Genomic DNA, 16865 nt, shown 5'->3' on the forward strand with positions numbered 1-16865 from the left:
ACCTCATCTGCAGATATCGCCCAAATCGTCCCCTCCACTCCTCCCAGGACCTCCTGCTCTCTAGCTCCCTTGTTACCTCCTCCTATGCTCGCCTTCAGGACTTCTCCAGAGCCTCTCCCATCCTCTGGAATGCCCTGCCCCAGTATGTCCGATCAGCCCCTACCTTGTCCACCTTTAGTAGATCCCTGAAAACTCATTTATTCAGGGAAGCCTATCCCACACCCACCTAACAACTGTCCCCGAGCCACCCCCATCAAATCATTCTCTGCAGCTATTACCTTTTGTACCACCACCCCCTCTCTTTAGAATGTAAGCTCTACGAGCAGGGCCCTCCTGTCCCTTCTGTATTGAACTGTATTGTAATTGTGTTGTCCCCCCATACATTGTAAAGCTCTGCGTGAACTGTTGGCGCTATATAAATCACGTATAATAATAATGTAGATGGGGAGGGGGGGGCGCTGGGGAATAAGGGTTGGGCCATTGTGGGGTGGGGTTTAGCTTTGAAGTCCCCCATGTACTTCTGTCTAGGTTATAATAAAAAGGCTTTCAGGTGAAAAGTGATGGATGGCCATATTGCAAGGATGGGTCCCATATGGTAAGAATTTTTTTGTGGGTGGTGCCAATTAAATTTTAATGGCACCCCTATGCATCAATATACCAGGCATGTGTTGCATCCCACTGTAATGTAGTACCAAGAATTGTGGTGTGCTACCGTGTTGAAAATAGTGCATGATGGGCGTTTCCTAAGGGGGGGCTCACTGTAAGGTCGGGTTCACACATGTGCAACCGCTGGTTCGTGACTGGGGTCCGGCGTGTGTCTGTTCAAGGGTTCAGGTCCGAATTTTTGCCCGAGCAGGCACCTGAACCAGACCCAAACACGCACCAGACCCTTTTTCAATCTCGACCGAGGCCGCCCTGGACATGTGTCAACTGGCTCACACTTGACTGTCATACCAATTGGATGCGGTGAAACCCGCGTCCAATTAGCATATGTGTGAACCCAGCCTAAGGGTTTTTTTTTTTTTTTTGTGCCCAGAGTTGGGCTTTAACTGTCCGCTTTAAAGTCTCACAGACCTGTCAAATCATCGGTTGATCATTTCCTGAGAAACAGGATGTTGTCTTTCCTATTTGTACAGAGAAGGCTTGTTCTGTAGATCCCAGGTGATTAGGCCTACATAGCCATCATGCATGTCACCAAGATCTCATTTAATGTACACAATTCTGGTGAATTCCTACACAATCCAGATTACAGCTGAAGAGATTACTTCACCTGAGTGTTCTGTAATCTTATTTTTTTTTCTTCGTTTACATTTCAAAAGGACAAAGAATAGGAATTTTCCGTTATCATTGACAAATCAGTGAGAAATGTTTTTCCACTTCCTCCCCGACAATTAATGGATAACTGGCTCATTAAGAGTCTCTTTATGACGCCATCATGGGAAAAGAATTCTGCAAACAGAAAAAGCACCTCTTCTCTGTGTGTACATCTCCTCAATCAACTCCGCAGACCTCGTGTTTACACAAGTTCTTGAGTAGAAATATTTTCCATCCTGCTCCTTCAAATTTTCTTGCCACTACGGTCAAAACCAATCATTATCTCGACCCAACTTACCATTAGAACATCTAACAAACCTTCAAAAATGAAAAATTTTTAAATAAAATACTAGTGTATAGCCAGCTTGAAGTAGTCCTTCACCCGACCCATCCACTAAACACCCTTGCAACTTCCCCCATCTGCAGCTCTCACAAATGTACATCATTTTTCAATCTCTATAGACTTTTATTGAAGTTTTAACAGAATGCAGGAAGTAACCCATACAAGTATAGGATCGAAAACAATGTGTCAGTAAGTACCAGACTTGTGGTCAACAAAAATGTAGAAGATAACTGAAACGGATTATAAACTAATATTACAATAGAAATGAGCATTGTACTTAAAAGGTTATGGACTGAGCTTTGACTGTGGGTCAGAAAGAACTCTTGGAATCAGTGTAGATGATGGGTCCACCATACCCAACATCGGGAAAGTATGTTCAGAGGCCTCTGTAGTAGAGGGACCAGAGAAGATACGAGACATAAGAGAAGAAAGAGAGGGGAACATCAGGAGCCCCCCCCCGGCCCAAACCCTACAGCCTCAATGCTTATAAAGATATATAACTTTTTGTGGACCATAATTTTTCATTCATAATTTCCAATACACTCAGATGTTCAGCCAACAATTTTCCACCCGGCTCCAGCCTTTCAGTTGACTTTTGCCGAGCTGAGTGGTGTTGACAGGCCACCCATGGGCTCAAATATTGACAGATTCAGCAGGAACTGGCCAAAACCCAAGCCATCTATGACAACCTTAACTCCAGCCAATGTTATTACTTTTTTTTCTAATCTCGGATATTATAAACAAGAGTTGAAATTTGGTATTTTTTTTTTTGGTGGCCCCCATTGACAAGATTTTGCTTCGCTTTCCCCAACCTGCTTTACTAAGTTTTAAGCTATCCTTATTCTACTATTTGATTTTTTTTTGTGTTCCCGTTGGAGAGATTTTCCCATCATGAAGTGATATTTGTCTGCCCGATAAGGATAAATAGAGCAAAAGAAATACCTATCCTTTTATAGAACTATTTAAAACAAATTCATATTTATAAATAATTTTTTAATTACTTTTCTCATTTAAACATTATAAACAGTACATTACGATACACTATATTGTCAAAAGTCATGAACTTTATTGGCATCCCAGTCTAAATCCATGGGGTTCAATATTGAGTTAGCCCACCCTTTGCAGCTATAACAGCTTCATCTCTTCTGGGAAGGCTGTCCACAAGGTTTGGGAGTGTGTCTATGGGAATGTTTGACCATTCTTCCAGAAGAGCATTTGTGAGGTCAGTCACTGATGTGGACGAGAAGATCTGGCACTTAGAACACCTTTGGGATGAATTAGAGCAGAGACTATCGGGTTGAGGTGCAGGCCAGTCAAGTTCCTCCACCCCAAACGCTCTCATCCATGTCTTTATGGACCTTTATGGACCTATATTCCTAAATATTGCTTTGTGCACTGGTGCATAGTCATATTGAAACAGGAAGGGGCCATCCCCAAATTGTTCCCACAAAGTTGGGAGCATGAAATTGTCCAATATATCTTGGTATGCTGACGCCTTAAGAGTTCCCTTCCTGTCATATACTGTGTGTTTTTTGTATCTAAAAAAAAAAAAAAAGAGATAGAGTTCTCTTCACTAGAACTAAGGGGCCAAGCCCGACTCCTGAAAAACAACCCCACACCATAATCCCCCTCCACCAAATGATTTGGAGGAGTGGCACAATAATTTTGGCAATATAGTATGGATGAGCGAGTTTGTGGTGGAGAAACTTGACTGGCCTGCATAAAGTCCTGACCTCAACCCGATAGAACACCTTTGGGATGAATTCGAGCAAAGACTGCAAGCCAGTCCTTCTCGTCCAACATCAGTGCCTGACCTCACAAATGCTCTTCTGGAAGAATGGTCAAACATTCCCATAGACACACTCCTAAACCTTGTGGACGGCCTTCCCAGAAGAGTTGAAGCTGTTATAGCTGCAAAGGGTGGGCCAACTCAATATTGAACCCTACGGACTAAGACTGGGATGCCATTAAAGTTCATATGCGTGTAAAGGCAGATGTCTCAATACTTTTGGTAATATAGTGTAAATGCAGCCCAATGCGCATGTGTGTTCCAACCACTCTCTGCCATCGCCATAATCCGGGGATTCCATAAACACATAAGTTGGCCAATGTTCATGTCAGTGGGAACTGGGAATTCAGTGGTGCGTCACTGGAATCTGTTTTTAAGGGACTTCCCATTTAACACAGTTGCTGTTAAATATTTCTTTACTTATATTAGCTATACAAAGTTATATCCTCCCTCTGTAAATCAGATAAGTGCAGTCAGCACCCTTGCCGTAGTACAGCTACAGTATATGACACACTAGATTGTTGTCAACCAGCCTGAACAGTAGGGAACTTTTGCTCCATCTGGCCGTTTTTGGTTGGATCAGGGAATGATTGTATGCTTAAAGGCTCTGTCCTGCCTGACACTCCCTGGCTGAACCTGCTTGGAGAAAAGTTGACTGGCCAGAATCAATTTGAAGTACAGTAAAGATAGTAGAGTGAGTAGGGAATGTTTGCTCAGTCTGATCTTTTTTCCTTGGATCAGGAACACTCATATGCTTAAAGGCACCTACACAGCCCTGTCAGAGTCAGAGGCCAACGTTGGCTCAATCTGGTCATTTTTAGTTGGACCGGGGAATTGGTCGTATGCTCAAAGGTTCCTACACAGCCCTGCCTGACTCTCCCCTGCTGGGCCTGCTTGGAGGAAAATTGATTAGCCACAATCAATTAGGCTAAAGCTCCGTTCCCACCAGTGCAACTCCAAAATTGCGTGATTTCTACTGCGACTTTCATGCAACTCTACACTCTATGGCAGTGGTTCTCAACTCCAGTCCTCGGGACCCACCAACAGGCCAGATTTTAAGTATTACCCTGGGGAGTTGCAGACTAGAATACTGCAATCACTGAGCAGCAAGTGATATCACCTGTGATGTATTTCAGCTATCTTGCAAACCTGGCCTGTTGGTGGGTCCTGAGGACTGGAGTTGAGAACCACTGCTCTATGGCAACTCGAGTCGCAAGAAAGTGGCATCAAAGTAGTGCACTAACTTTTTCAAAGCCGCTACGACTTTAGGTCGCATAGATTGAAACGGGTGCCCCCCGCCGGCTGTAAGGCTGAGAACCAAACGATCAAACACCACCAATCGCTCAGTTCTCAAAGCTCCATGAGCAGATACAGCCAGGTCCATAAATATTGGGACATCGACACAATTCCAATTTTTTTTGGCTCTATACATCACCACAATGGATTTGAAATGAAACGAACAAGATGTGCTTTAACTGCAGACTTTCAGCTTTAATTTGACATCCAAATCAGGTGAACGGTGTAGGAATTACAACAGTTTGTATATGTGCCTCCCACTTTTTAAGGGACCAAAAGTAATGGGACAATTGGCTGCTCAGCTGTTCCATGGCCAGGTGTGTGTTATTCCCTCATTATCCCATTTACAAGGAGCAGATAAAAGGTCCAGAGTTCATTTCAAGTGTGCTATTTGCATTTGGAATCTGTTGCTGTCAACTCTCAATATGAGATCCAAAGAGCTGTCACTATCAGTGAAGCAAGCCATTATTAGGCTGAAAAAAAAACAAAACAAACCCATCAGAGAGAGATAGCAAAAACATTAGGTGTGGCCAAATCAACTGTTTGGAACATCCTTAAAAAGAAAGAATGCACCGGTGAGCTCAGCAACACCAAAAGACCCGGAAGACCACAGATAACAAGTGTGGTGGATGACCGAAGAATTCTTTCCCTGGTGAAGAAAACACCCTTTACAACAGTTGGCCAGATCAAGAACACTCTCCAGGAGGTAGGTGTATGTGTGTCAAAGTCAACAATCAAGAGAAGACTTCACCAGAGTGAATACAGAGGGTTCACCACAAGATGTAAACCATTGGTGAGCCTCAAAAACAGGAAGGCCAGATTAGAGTTTGCCAAACAACATCTAAAAAAGCCTTCACAGTTCTGGAACAACATCCTATGGACAGATGAGACCAAGATCAACTTGTACCAGAGTGATGGGAAGAGAAGAGTATGGAGAAGGAAAGGAACTGCTCATGATCCAAAGCATACCACCTCATCAGTGAAGCATGGTGGTGGTAGTGTCATGGCGTGGGCACGTATGGCTGCCAATGGAACTGGTTCTCTTGTATTTATTGATGATGTGACTGCTGACAAAAGCAGCAGGATGAATTCTGAAGTGTTTCGGGCAATATTATCTACTCATATTCAGCAAAATGCTTCAGAACTCATTGGACGGCGCTTCACAGTGCAGATGGACAATGACCCGAAGCATACTGCGAAAGCAACCAAAGAGTTTTTTACGGGGAGGGAGTGGAATGTTATGCAATGGCCAAGTCAATCACCTGACCAGAATCCGATTGAGCATGCATTTCACTTGCTGAAGACAAAACTGAAGGGAAAATGCCCCAAGAACATGCAGGAACTGAAGACAGTTGCAGTAAAGGCCTGGCAGAGCATCACCAGGGATGAAACCCAGCGTCTGGTGATGTCTATGCGTTCCAGACTTCAGGCTGTAATTGACTGAAAAGGATTTTCAACCAAGTATTAAAAAGTGAAAGTTTGATGGATGATTGTTAATCTGTCCCATTACTTTTGGTCCCTTAATAAGTGGGAGGCACATATACAAATTGTTGTAATTCCTACACCGTTCACCTGATTTGGATGTAAATACCCTCAAATTAAAGCTGAAAGTCTGCAGTTAAAGCACATCTTGTTAGTTTCATTTCAAATCCATTGTGGTGGTGTATAGAGCCAAAAAGATTAGAATTGTATCAATGTCCCAATATTCATGGACCTGACTGTAGCTGGGACTGTCAGTCATCACCACTGTCTGCTCTGCCCCTCCAGCGCTCACCACTGGGCTGTGGAGGGGAGCGGCTCGCTGAGTGGCTGAGCCAGGTGCTGGTCCAGGCATTTGGGAGCATCCCGACCATATGGTTGCGATCTTTCCCGAGCATAGGTGTGCACAGCCTTTTGTATTAGGGTGTGCACCTCAAAGCTCCAACACATATGCCTTTTTGACATATTAACCAGCCTCTTCCCCACTCGTCATCCTAAAACAATGGGGGGGGGGGGGGGGGGGGGGAGCAGGTGAGCACACAGGGGGACCTGGGCAGCAGAAAGAAAAGGAACTGGTACAAGAGGGGTTGCATACATTGGTACCAATCCTCTGTATTTTCCTCCCGTGGCAGCTGAATATCGGCGAGAGGAAGAGGAGGAGAAGCCTACTTTCAGCTGCTGCAGAAGAAATTACAGATCTTCCCCTTAATTTCCACTCCAGCCGCCTATCCTGTCCAGGTTCTGATGGTCGGCAAGTAAGGATCGCGGCTTACCTGTCACCTGCCCACAATTGATGGGTTGCCAACTCCAGGATTAATGTGTGCCCAGGCACACCTGGCACACCCCTTGCGCACGCCTATGTTCCCGAGCCTGGACCGGCTCTGTGACGTCAGCCAACAGCGGGCTCCCGCTGTCTGCTGAAAACAGGTCACAGGAGTGCAGAGTGGACTTCACTCCTGTGATCCACGCGAGCTGTACGTCTCCTTTAACCAGTTCAGCCCCAGAAGATTTGGCTGTTGAATGACTGGGCCATTTTTTGCCATTCGGCACTGTGTTGCTTTAACTGACAATTGTGCGGTCGTGCGACGTTGCACCAAAACAAAATTGATGTCCTTTTTAACCCACAAATAGAGCTTTCTTTTGGTGGTATTTGATCGCCTCTGCATTTTTTATTTTTTGCGCTATAAACAAAAAAAGAGTGACAATTTTGAAAAAAAACACAATATTTTGTACTTTTTGCTGTAATAAATATCTCCATTTTTTTTAAAGAAAAGCAATTTTTTTCTCACTGTATTCTTCTATTCTATCCCGATCCCGCGAGCCGACGTATAGCTACAATGGTTCGCGGGATCGTGCCGACCTGCCGCAGTATAATGACAACGGCTGGTCGGCAAGTGGTTAAGCAATGAACAACTTCTGCCTCTCAGGTGAATAACCCAACCATCGACACTGACAACAACGATCTTTTTAGCTATCTGTAAGGGGAAGAGGGGATTCATCCCAATGACCACAACCGTAAGGAGCATTTTTCCCATTGACCATTACATTAATGTTCTGTGAGCTAAAGATATGGTAATAATTTGCAAGGGTTCAATGAGCCCCATGACATTATTTCAAGGGTTTCTTCATGTTAAAAATGCTGATAAAAGCCTGATTTAACTGCTAGCCGACTGTATAACATACATATACGGCGGCAAGGTGGCGCTCCTTCGCCAGATCACATACTAGGTACGTGATCTGGCATTTCCGGGTGCCGTCCGATGGATTAAACACAGCAGATGTCGATCAGCGGATGCCGGCCAATGGATTACCGCTGGCACCCGTTGATCGTCGGGAATTGACACAGCACATAGCCCTTCCTATGCAAACAAGGCAGAGCCCACTCCTTTTGGGGGGGGGGGGTTGGATTTTCTTTCCCCACAAAGCAGGGAATGAGATCCATTACCTTAGTAAAAGCACCACAGTACACCAAAACACTGGCTAGGCACACATTTAACCCTTTGATCACTATAGATGTTTAACCCCTTCCCAGCCAGTGTCATCAGTACAGTGACAATGCATATTCATAGCACTGATCACTGTGTTAATGTCACTGGTTCCCTCAAAGTGTCAGTTAGTGTACGAATGTCCTCCATAATATCGCAGTCCTGCTGTATATTGCTGATCTCCGTCATTACTAGTAAAAAAATAAATAAATACAAATTACAGTATATATCCCATAGCTTGTAGACGCTATAACTTTTGCGCAAACCAATCAATTACGCTTATTGGGATTTTTTTTTTCACCAAAAACCATGTAGCAGAATACATATTGGCCTAAATTTTTCGAAGACATTTGATTTCCTACATTTTTTTTATTGGATATGTTTCATAGCAGAAAGTAAAAAATATTGTTTTGTTTTTTTTTTTCAAAATTGTCGGTTGATAGCAAAAAAAAAAAAAAGAAAAAACGCAGAGGTAATCAAATACCACCAAAAGAAAGCTCTATTTGTGTGTGTGTGTGGGTGTGGGGGGGGGGGGGCGCATCAATTTTGTTTGGGTGCAATGTCACATGGCCGCACAAATGTCAGTTAAAGTAACGCAGTGCCGTATCGCAAAGAATGGCCTGGTCACGAAGAGGGGTAAATCTTCTAGAGGTCAAGTGGTTAAACAGTGGCTTCTGTTTGATCTTCTCAGAAGTTAATGTCACCAATAAAAACGAGTTAGAGGATCATACTGGTTTTCGGGGTGAAGGTTCATTTTCAGAGTTTCTAGAGGCAGAAGTTGAATGATAACTAGGTTGCTTAAATCTTAATAAAGCCATGGGTCCTGATGGTATTCACCCCAGAGTTCTAAGAGAACTTGGAGGTATATTTGCTGGAACATCAACTGCTCTTTTTAATCAATCTCTTTTAACAGAAGAAGTTCCCGGTGACTGGTGAACAGCTAATATTGTACCTATCCACAAGAAGGGCAGCAAGGTAGAAACTGGTAACTACAGGCCAGTGAGGTTAACATCTGGAGTAGTACAATTAAGGGAATGACCCCTAAAAAGAAGAATTGTTGATAATTTAAAAATACGTAACTTGCTGGACCCAAAGCAGCATTGCATTACTGAGGACAGATCATGTCACACTAATCTCGATCCTATTCCTCTATATCAGGGGTCTCCAAACCTTCTAAACCAGGGGTCTCAAACTGGTGGCCCTCCAGCTGTTGTGAAACTACAAGTCCCATCATGCCTCTGCCTGTGGGAGTCATGCTTGTAACTATCAGCCTTGCAATGCCTCATGGGACTTGTAGTTTTGCAACAGCTGGAGGGCCGCCAGTTTGAGACCCCTGTTCTAAACAAAGGGCTAGTGTACTGTATTTCAGACTTTAGAAGTCCCATCAGTGGGAGGAATCATGTCCCATCCTTGATATTACTGGGAGAAACTTTGTCCCATCGTTGGTATCATTGAGAGGAACTGTGCCTCATCGCTGGGGTAATTGGGAGGAATTATGCCCCATCATTGGTGTCAGTGGGGGGGGGGGGGGGGTAGGGGGGACATTGCCCCATGGGCTGGATAAAAGCAAGCAAAGGGCCTAGTCAGGACCCCTGGCCGCAGTTTGTAGACCACTACTCTATATAGATCTTTAGTTATCACTAAAAGGATCACCAGCAGGAGGAAGGAGGTCTTGATTACTCTTCTATATAGATTTGTAGTTATTACTAGAGGGATCACCAGGGTGAGGAAAGAGGTCCTAATTGCTCTATATCAATCTTTAGATCTCTAGAGGGATCACCAGCAGGAGGAAGGGGGTCCTGATTCCAGTGGCGTCTCCAGCTTTCATATTTAGGGGGGGCACATGGGGGGACAGGGAAAAAAGTAGGGGGCAACTATAAAATGCAAATACATATATATATATATATATATATATATATATATATATATATATATATATCCTGGGGCCCTTTACTACGATCCCACAACGGCCCTTTCACATGTTCTGCAGTAAGCTCCCTTCTTACTGTATTGGGGCCCCCCAGGGTGGCAGAAAACAAGAGATATATGTCACCAGCATACCAAGAAAATATAAGGGTCCAAAGCAGTGGGAGAACTATCAGGGTTGCAAAGGTTGTCTTGCCTCCGGGCCCTGGTGTTCTGCCACTGTGGGGTTCCCCAGCCTCCTCTTGCTGTCCTGCCCCTGCTATTGACAGCGCTGATCTGGCATCTCTTGGAATTTACAGGCTGGTTCTCCTGTCCTAAGGACAGGAGAAATCAGTCTGTTTTTTCAGTAACTGAGAGTCCTGGTGGAGTTCTTCCTGCAACTCGCTCTTCTCCCTGCCAATGAGGATGCAGGGGAAGGAGCAGACCGGGCGGCCGTGGTTGTGTGAGCGCTCGCATTATGCAGTGTCAGCGAGCAGAGGGAGGGGGGAGGAATCACCCGCAGGAGCTGACTGGGGACGCTCTCCCTCTTAGACATTGCCTTTTGTAAAAAAGAAAAAAATGTTTTTTTTAATTGGGGTGGCACATGGTGGGGCACAGCATAATGTTGGGGGGGTCAGTGCCCCCTCTGCCCCCCCTAGAGATGCCATTGCCTGATTCCTCTATTAGATCTTTACTTATCACTAGAGGGATCGCCAGCAGGAGGAAGGAGGTCCTGATTCCTCTATTAGATCTTTATTTACATCACTAGAGGGGTCACCAGCAGGAGGAAGGAGGTCCCGATTCCTCTATTAGATCTTTAGTTATCACTAGAGGGGTCACCAGCAGGAGGAAGGAGCTCCTGATTTCTCTATATAGATCTTTATATCACTAGAGCAGGGGTGCCCCAACCGCGGGCCACATGTGGCCCGTGGCGCCCTCTGATGTGGACCACCACCTCCTGCTCTGGGATGGCGGGTCGGCAAACCCAGATTGTGGGTTCCCGACCCGCCATCCCCAAGCATCGGTGTGAAGTGCGCTAGAGGAAGCAGAGACGATGCTTCCTGTATAGGGCTGGCTTCTGTCACAGGCGGAGTGATACCAAATGTACTCCGCCTGTGACAGGAGCGATACAGGAAGCATCGGCTCTGCTCTCTACTGCAGCCGCATGCTTCCTCTAGTGCCGGCTCCTGTCACACTGATGCTCGGTGATGGTGGGTTGGGAACCAGCCTGGAGGACCCACCAACAGTACCCATCAGCAGTACCAGCCCTGGAGGACAGCCAGCAGCAGCCACCACCCATACCTGCCTGGGGGACAGCAGCAGCCAGCGATACCTGCAGCAATCCTGAGGAAGAAGTGAAGATTGAGGTCAGTTGAGGTGCAGGTAAACTGCAGCGCATCAGTGAAGAAAGCAACCTTAGGCCCCTTTCACATGATCAGTCAGATCGGGTCCGCCTATCCGTTTTTCAGGCAGACACAATCAGACCCTCTATTAACCTCTATAGAGCGGCAGATGTAAACGCACTTGTATCTGTTTACAACCGCCTGACTCCAAACCAATCCACTTAAAAAAAACAGAAGGGGATTCGTCACCTTCTGTTCGGGTGGATTGGATCAGAGGGCCCATAGAGTAGATCGGGCTGTGTCCGTGTCTGCACTGCATATGCAAAATGGGCCCAATTAGCCATTTTCCCTCCCCAGTGTCATGTGACTCGTTAGTGTTACAAGGTCTCAGGTGTGAATGGGGAGCAGGTGTGTTAAATTTGGTGTTATCGCTCTCACTCTCTCATACTGGTCACTGGAAGTTCAACATGGCACCTCATGGCAAAGAACATATTGCCTCCTCACCACCTGTCAAACACACTCGAATTGCTTTTTTGAGAGGAGCAACAGTGCCGGCTGCACTTGTGAATGAGCTGCTTTCACAAAGTCCACCAAACCCACAGGATAGAAGTCTATGGCTAAAAGCAACAAACCCACAGAAAAGCTGCAGGTGCGCTGCACCCACGGAGTGGGTAAACCACAGCACATCAGTGTGAAAGCAGCCCTATACTATTATGCCCAGTTTATTGCTTGCTTCACACTGACCTGAAGATGTCTTCTTTCCTGCTGCTGGCACCACTTTGGAGACCACTAGCCGGGATAAGAGGTGGAGTGCAGTTGGTATCACTCCGCATGGTACAGGAGCCAGCACTACAGAGGAGGTTTTGGCTTTTGCGGCTTTTGCTTCCTACTACAGCTCCAACTTTACAAGTAGTCCCTCTGCATTACACTCTGTTTGATGCTCTGGAATGGCAGGTCTGCAAGCCCAGACCGCTCTCTACCAGTCACCTGTCCATGATCTACAGGTTGCTGACCCCAGGCCTAGGCTGTAAGAAGATTGCCAAGACTCTGAAACTGAGCTGCAGCACGGAGGCCAAGACCATACAGAGGTTTAACAGGACAGGTTCTACTCAGAACAGGCCTCGCCATGGTCCACCAAAGAAGTTGAGTGCCCGTGCTCAGTGTCATATCCAGAGGTTGTCTTGGGGAAATAGATGTATGAGTGCTGCCAGCATTGCTGCAGAGGTTGAAGGGGTGGGGGGTCAGCCTGTCAGTGCTCAGACCATACGCCGCACACTGCATCAAATTGGTCTGCACGGCTGTCGTCCCAGAAGGAAGCCTCTTCTAAAGATGATGCACAAGAAAGCCTGCATACAGTTTGCTGAAGACAAGCAGACTAAGGACATGGATTACTGGAACCATGTCCTGTGGTCTGATGAGACCAAGATAAACTTATTTGGTTCAGATGGTGTCAAGCGTGTGTGGCGGCAACCAGGTGAGGAGTACAAAGACAAGTGTGTCTTGTCTACAGTCAAGCATGGTGGTGGGGGTGTCATGGTCTGGGGCTGCATGAGTGCTGCCGGCACTGGGGAGCTACAGTTCATTGAGGGAACCATGAATGCCAACTGTGACCTACTGAAGCAGAGCATGATACCCTCCCTTCGGAGACTGGGCCACAGGGTAATATTCCCACATGATATGGACCCCAAACACACCTTTAAGATGACCACTGCCTTGCTAAAGAAGCTGAAGGTGAAGGAGCGCAAGGTCTCTAACATCCACCAGCTTCGTGATGTCGTCATGGAGGAGTGGAAGAGGACACCAGTGGCAACCTGTGAAGCTCTGATGAACTCCATGCCCAAGAGGGTTAAGGCAGTGCTGGAAAATGATGGTGGCCACACAAAATATTGACATTTGGGCCCAATTCGAACATTTTCACTTAGGGGTGTACTCACTTTTGTTACCAGCGGTTTAGACATTAATGGCTGTGTGTTGAGTTATTTTGAGGGGACAGCAAATCTACACTGTTATACAAGCTGTACACTCACTACATTACATTGTAGCAAAGTGTCATTTCTTCAGTGTTGTCACATGAAAAGATAGAATAAAATATTTACAAAAATGTGAGGGGTGTACTCACTTTTGTGAGATACTGTGTATATCTCAGAGGGATCAGCAGCAGGAGAAAGGAGCCCCTTTGAGTACAATATTACTTTGAGCCAGTATAATAATTCATCCCCGGGGGGGGGGGGGGGGGGTGACAGCCTGGGCTCACGGGAAGTGAGCTGCATACATTCAACCCAATAGAGAAATGCCATCTAGTGTAGTTGACATGTTGCCGGTCAATATACAGTATTTTTTAAAAGGTAGTGAAGGTTGAATTCCCGCTTTAAGTAGTTGTTTGGTCAGATTCCACGTTGAGCCCGGCGAATCGTCAGCAGAGGGAAGGGTGTGGGAAGGTTTGTCACTTTCATTCATAGATTGGAAAACATTTTCTGATTCAGAACAAACACAGGGCTGTGCCGGTCTTATAGCGGGAATGCTTTGCCAAGCACAGTCATTGCAAATGGCGCTACCCTTGTAAATCCCGTTTATCCTTCATCAATCGTTATATAAGATTGCATGGAACAGCCAAGTTGGCTCTCAGCATAAAGAATCCGATTATTTAAATCCTGACTGAGGGGATCACATTCCTACATCCCCCCCCCCATATAATCCAATCTATAATCCAGATTACTTCCTGATATCCAATCTTAGCCATCAACTGTCCTAGGTGGAGTAGGGAAGGGTTAGCTAGCATTCCCTATGGGGAGATTTCATCCCACTTGTCAGGATTGTGGCAACCAGTGAGCTTAGTAATACTAACCTGTGTGAGGACAGAGTGTCTGGTATGGACATCCAGCCATTCCTCCCACTGACACCAATGATGGGGCATTATTCCTCCAACTGACACCAATGATGGGGCACTATTCCTCCCACTGACACCAATTATGTGGCAATATTCCTTCCATTGAAACCAATGATGGGGCACTATTCCTCCTACTGACACCAATGATGGGGCATTATTCCTCCAACTGACACCAATGATGGGGCACTATTCCTCCCACTGACACCAATTATGTGGCAATATTCCTTCCATTGAAACCAATGATGGGGCACTATTCCTCCTACTGACACCAATGATGGGGCGTACTATTCCTTCCACTGACACCGATGATGAGGCACGATTCCTCCCACTGACACCAAGGATGGGGCACAATTCCTTCCACTGGCACCAAGGATGGGGCATTCTTTAATCCCACTGATGGGATGTTTTCTATCCCTACTGGCCACAGTACGGCCCCCCTTAAAGTCTGAAGAACAGTAAACTGGGCGTTTGGTTAAAAAGTTTAGAGGCTTTAAAACACCCACTCCTTTCCCCAGCAGCAGCTAAACATTTTTGTTTTGAGTCCTTCTAGCTGTTGTGGTACTACAAGTCCCAGCACAGAACTGGACAGGTCATGCTGAAACTTGTAGTTCCTCTGTGGCTGAACAGTCACTGGAGATGCTCTGGGTCTGGCAGAGGACAAGCATGGACATGTAGGGTATCCCAGCATGGGGGGGGGGGGGGGAGATGTTGAGTTGTGTAGTGTACTGAGGGGGGGGGGGGGATGTTGTACTGGGGGGGGTGGGGGATTTTGAGTTTTGTAGTGTACTGAGAGGGGGGGATGTTGAGTTGTGTAGTGTACTGAGGGAGGGGGGATGTTGAGTTGTGTAGTGTACTGAGGGGGGGGGGGGGAGATGTTGAGTTCTGTAGTGTACTGGGGGGGGATGTTGAGTTGTGTAGTGTACTGAGGGAGGGGGGATGTTGAGTTGTGTAGTGTACTGAGGGAGGGGGGGATGTTGAGTTCTGTAGTGTACTGAGGGGGGGGGAGATGTTGAGTGGTGTAGTGTACTGAGGGGGGGGGGGGATGTTGAGTTCTGTAGTGTACTGGGGGGGGGGATGTTGAGTTGTGTACTGAGGGAGGGGGGGGGATGTTGAGTTCTGTAGTATTGGCGTGGGAGAGGGTGCTGAGTTCTGTACTACTGGGGGGGGGGTGTTCTGTAGTAATGGGGGGGGTGTTGAGTTCTGTAGTACTGGGGGGGTGGGGGATTTTGAGTTTTTGAGTTGTGTAGTGTACTGAGGGGGGGGGGGGGGTGTTGAGTTGTGTAGTGTACTGAGGGGGGGGGGGATGTTGAGTTCTGTAGTGTACTGGGGGGGGGGGGAATGTTGAGTTGTGTAGTGTACTGAGGGAGGGGGGATGTTGAGTTGTGTAGTGTACTGAGGGGGGGGGGGGAGATGTTGAGTTCTGTAGTGTACTGGGGGGGGATGTTGAGTTGTGTAGTGTACTGAGGGAGGGGGGGGATGTTGGGTTCTGTAGTGTACTGAGGGGGGGGGGGAAGATGTTGAGTGGTGTAGTGTACTGAGGGGGGGGAGATGTTGAGTTCTGTAGTGTACTGGGGGGGGGGGATGTTGAGTTGTGTACTGAGGGAGGGGGGGGGATGTTGAGTTCTGTAGTATTGGCGTGGGAGAGGGTGCTGAGTTCTGTACTACTGGGGGGGGGGGGTGTTCTGTAGTAATGGGGGGGTGTTGAGTTCTGTAGTACTGGGGGGGGGGGTTGAGTTCTGTAGTACTGGGGGGGGGATGCTGAGTTCTGTAGTACTGGGGGGGGGGGGGTGTCAAGTCCTGTAGTACTGCAGGGGGGAGATGTTAAGTCCTGTAGTACTGGGGGGGGGGAGATGTTAAGTCCTGTAGTACTGGGGGGGGGGGGGGGAGTTCTGTAGTACAGGAGGAACTGGACATGAACACTGCATGATGGGAGGAGTAGTGTCACCCAGCCAGATCCCCATGGTTAGATCCCCCATACACAGGCTGATGATGATACTCACAGTCTGCAGGGGGCTGCTCATCTGCTTGCCGGTGTTCTTGTGCTCTATGACACTCATGGTTGCGGATGGGGATCCGATGGCTGGAGGAGCTGTGCTGGGACAGGGAGTGTAGGAGGACTTGTGTGTGCTGTCCCCGGACTGTCCCAGCACCTCCCAGTCCTCCCAGACATCCTCCCAGTGCTGACAGGTGCAGCAGAGCCGGGTCTGCCTCCAGGAAGTGATCAGACTGACTGTGTGTGACATTGTATATATATATATGTGTGATCCAGATCTGTCATTGTGTGTTACATTGTATATATATGTGTGATCCAGATCTGTCATTGTGTGTTACATTGTATATATATATGTGTGATCCAGATCTGTCATTGTGTGTTACATTGTATATATAAGTGTGATCCAGATCTGTCATTGTGTGTTACATTGTATATATAAGTGTGATCCAGATCTGTCATTGTGTGTTACATTGTATATATAAGTGTGATCCAGATCTGTCATTGTGTGTTACATTGTATACTGTATATAAG

General features: G+C 46.7%; 1 protein-coding gene across 1 annotated transcript in view; it reads right to left on the reverse strand.

Annotated features, from left to right (window-relative positions):
- KCTD14 (potassium channel tetramerization domain containing 14) overlaps nt 1-16531 on the reverse strand; it is a 36005-nt gene extending 19474 nt beyond the window's left edge. Inside the window, exon 1 of the mRNA XM_073612806.1 lies at nt 16342-16531. Within this exon, the coding sequence (XP_073468907.1) occupies nt 16342-16398 (57 nt within the window). The 5' untranslated portion in view covers nt 16399-16531. The remainder of the gene's footprint in view (nt 1-16341) is intronic.
- Nucleotides 16532-16865: the final 334 nt, after the last annotated feature.

Source organism: Aquarana catesbeiana, linkage group LG02 (genome assembly GCF_042186555.1).
Source record: "Aquarana catesbeiana isolate 2022-GZ linkage group LG02, ASM4218655v1, whole genome shotgun sequence".
Lineage (NCBI taxonomy): Eukaryota > Metazoa > Chordata > Amphibia > Anura > Ranidae > Aquarana > Aquarana catesbeiana.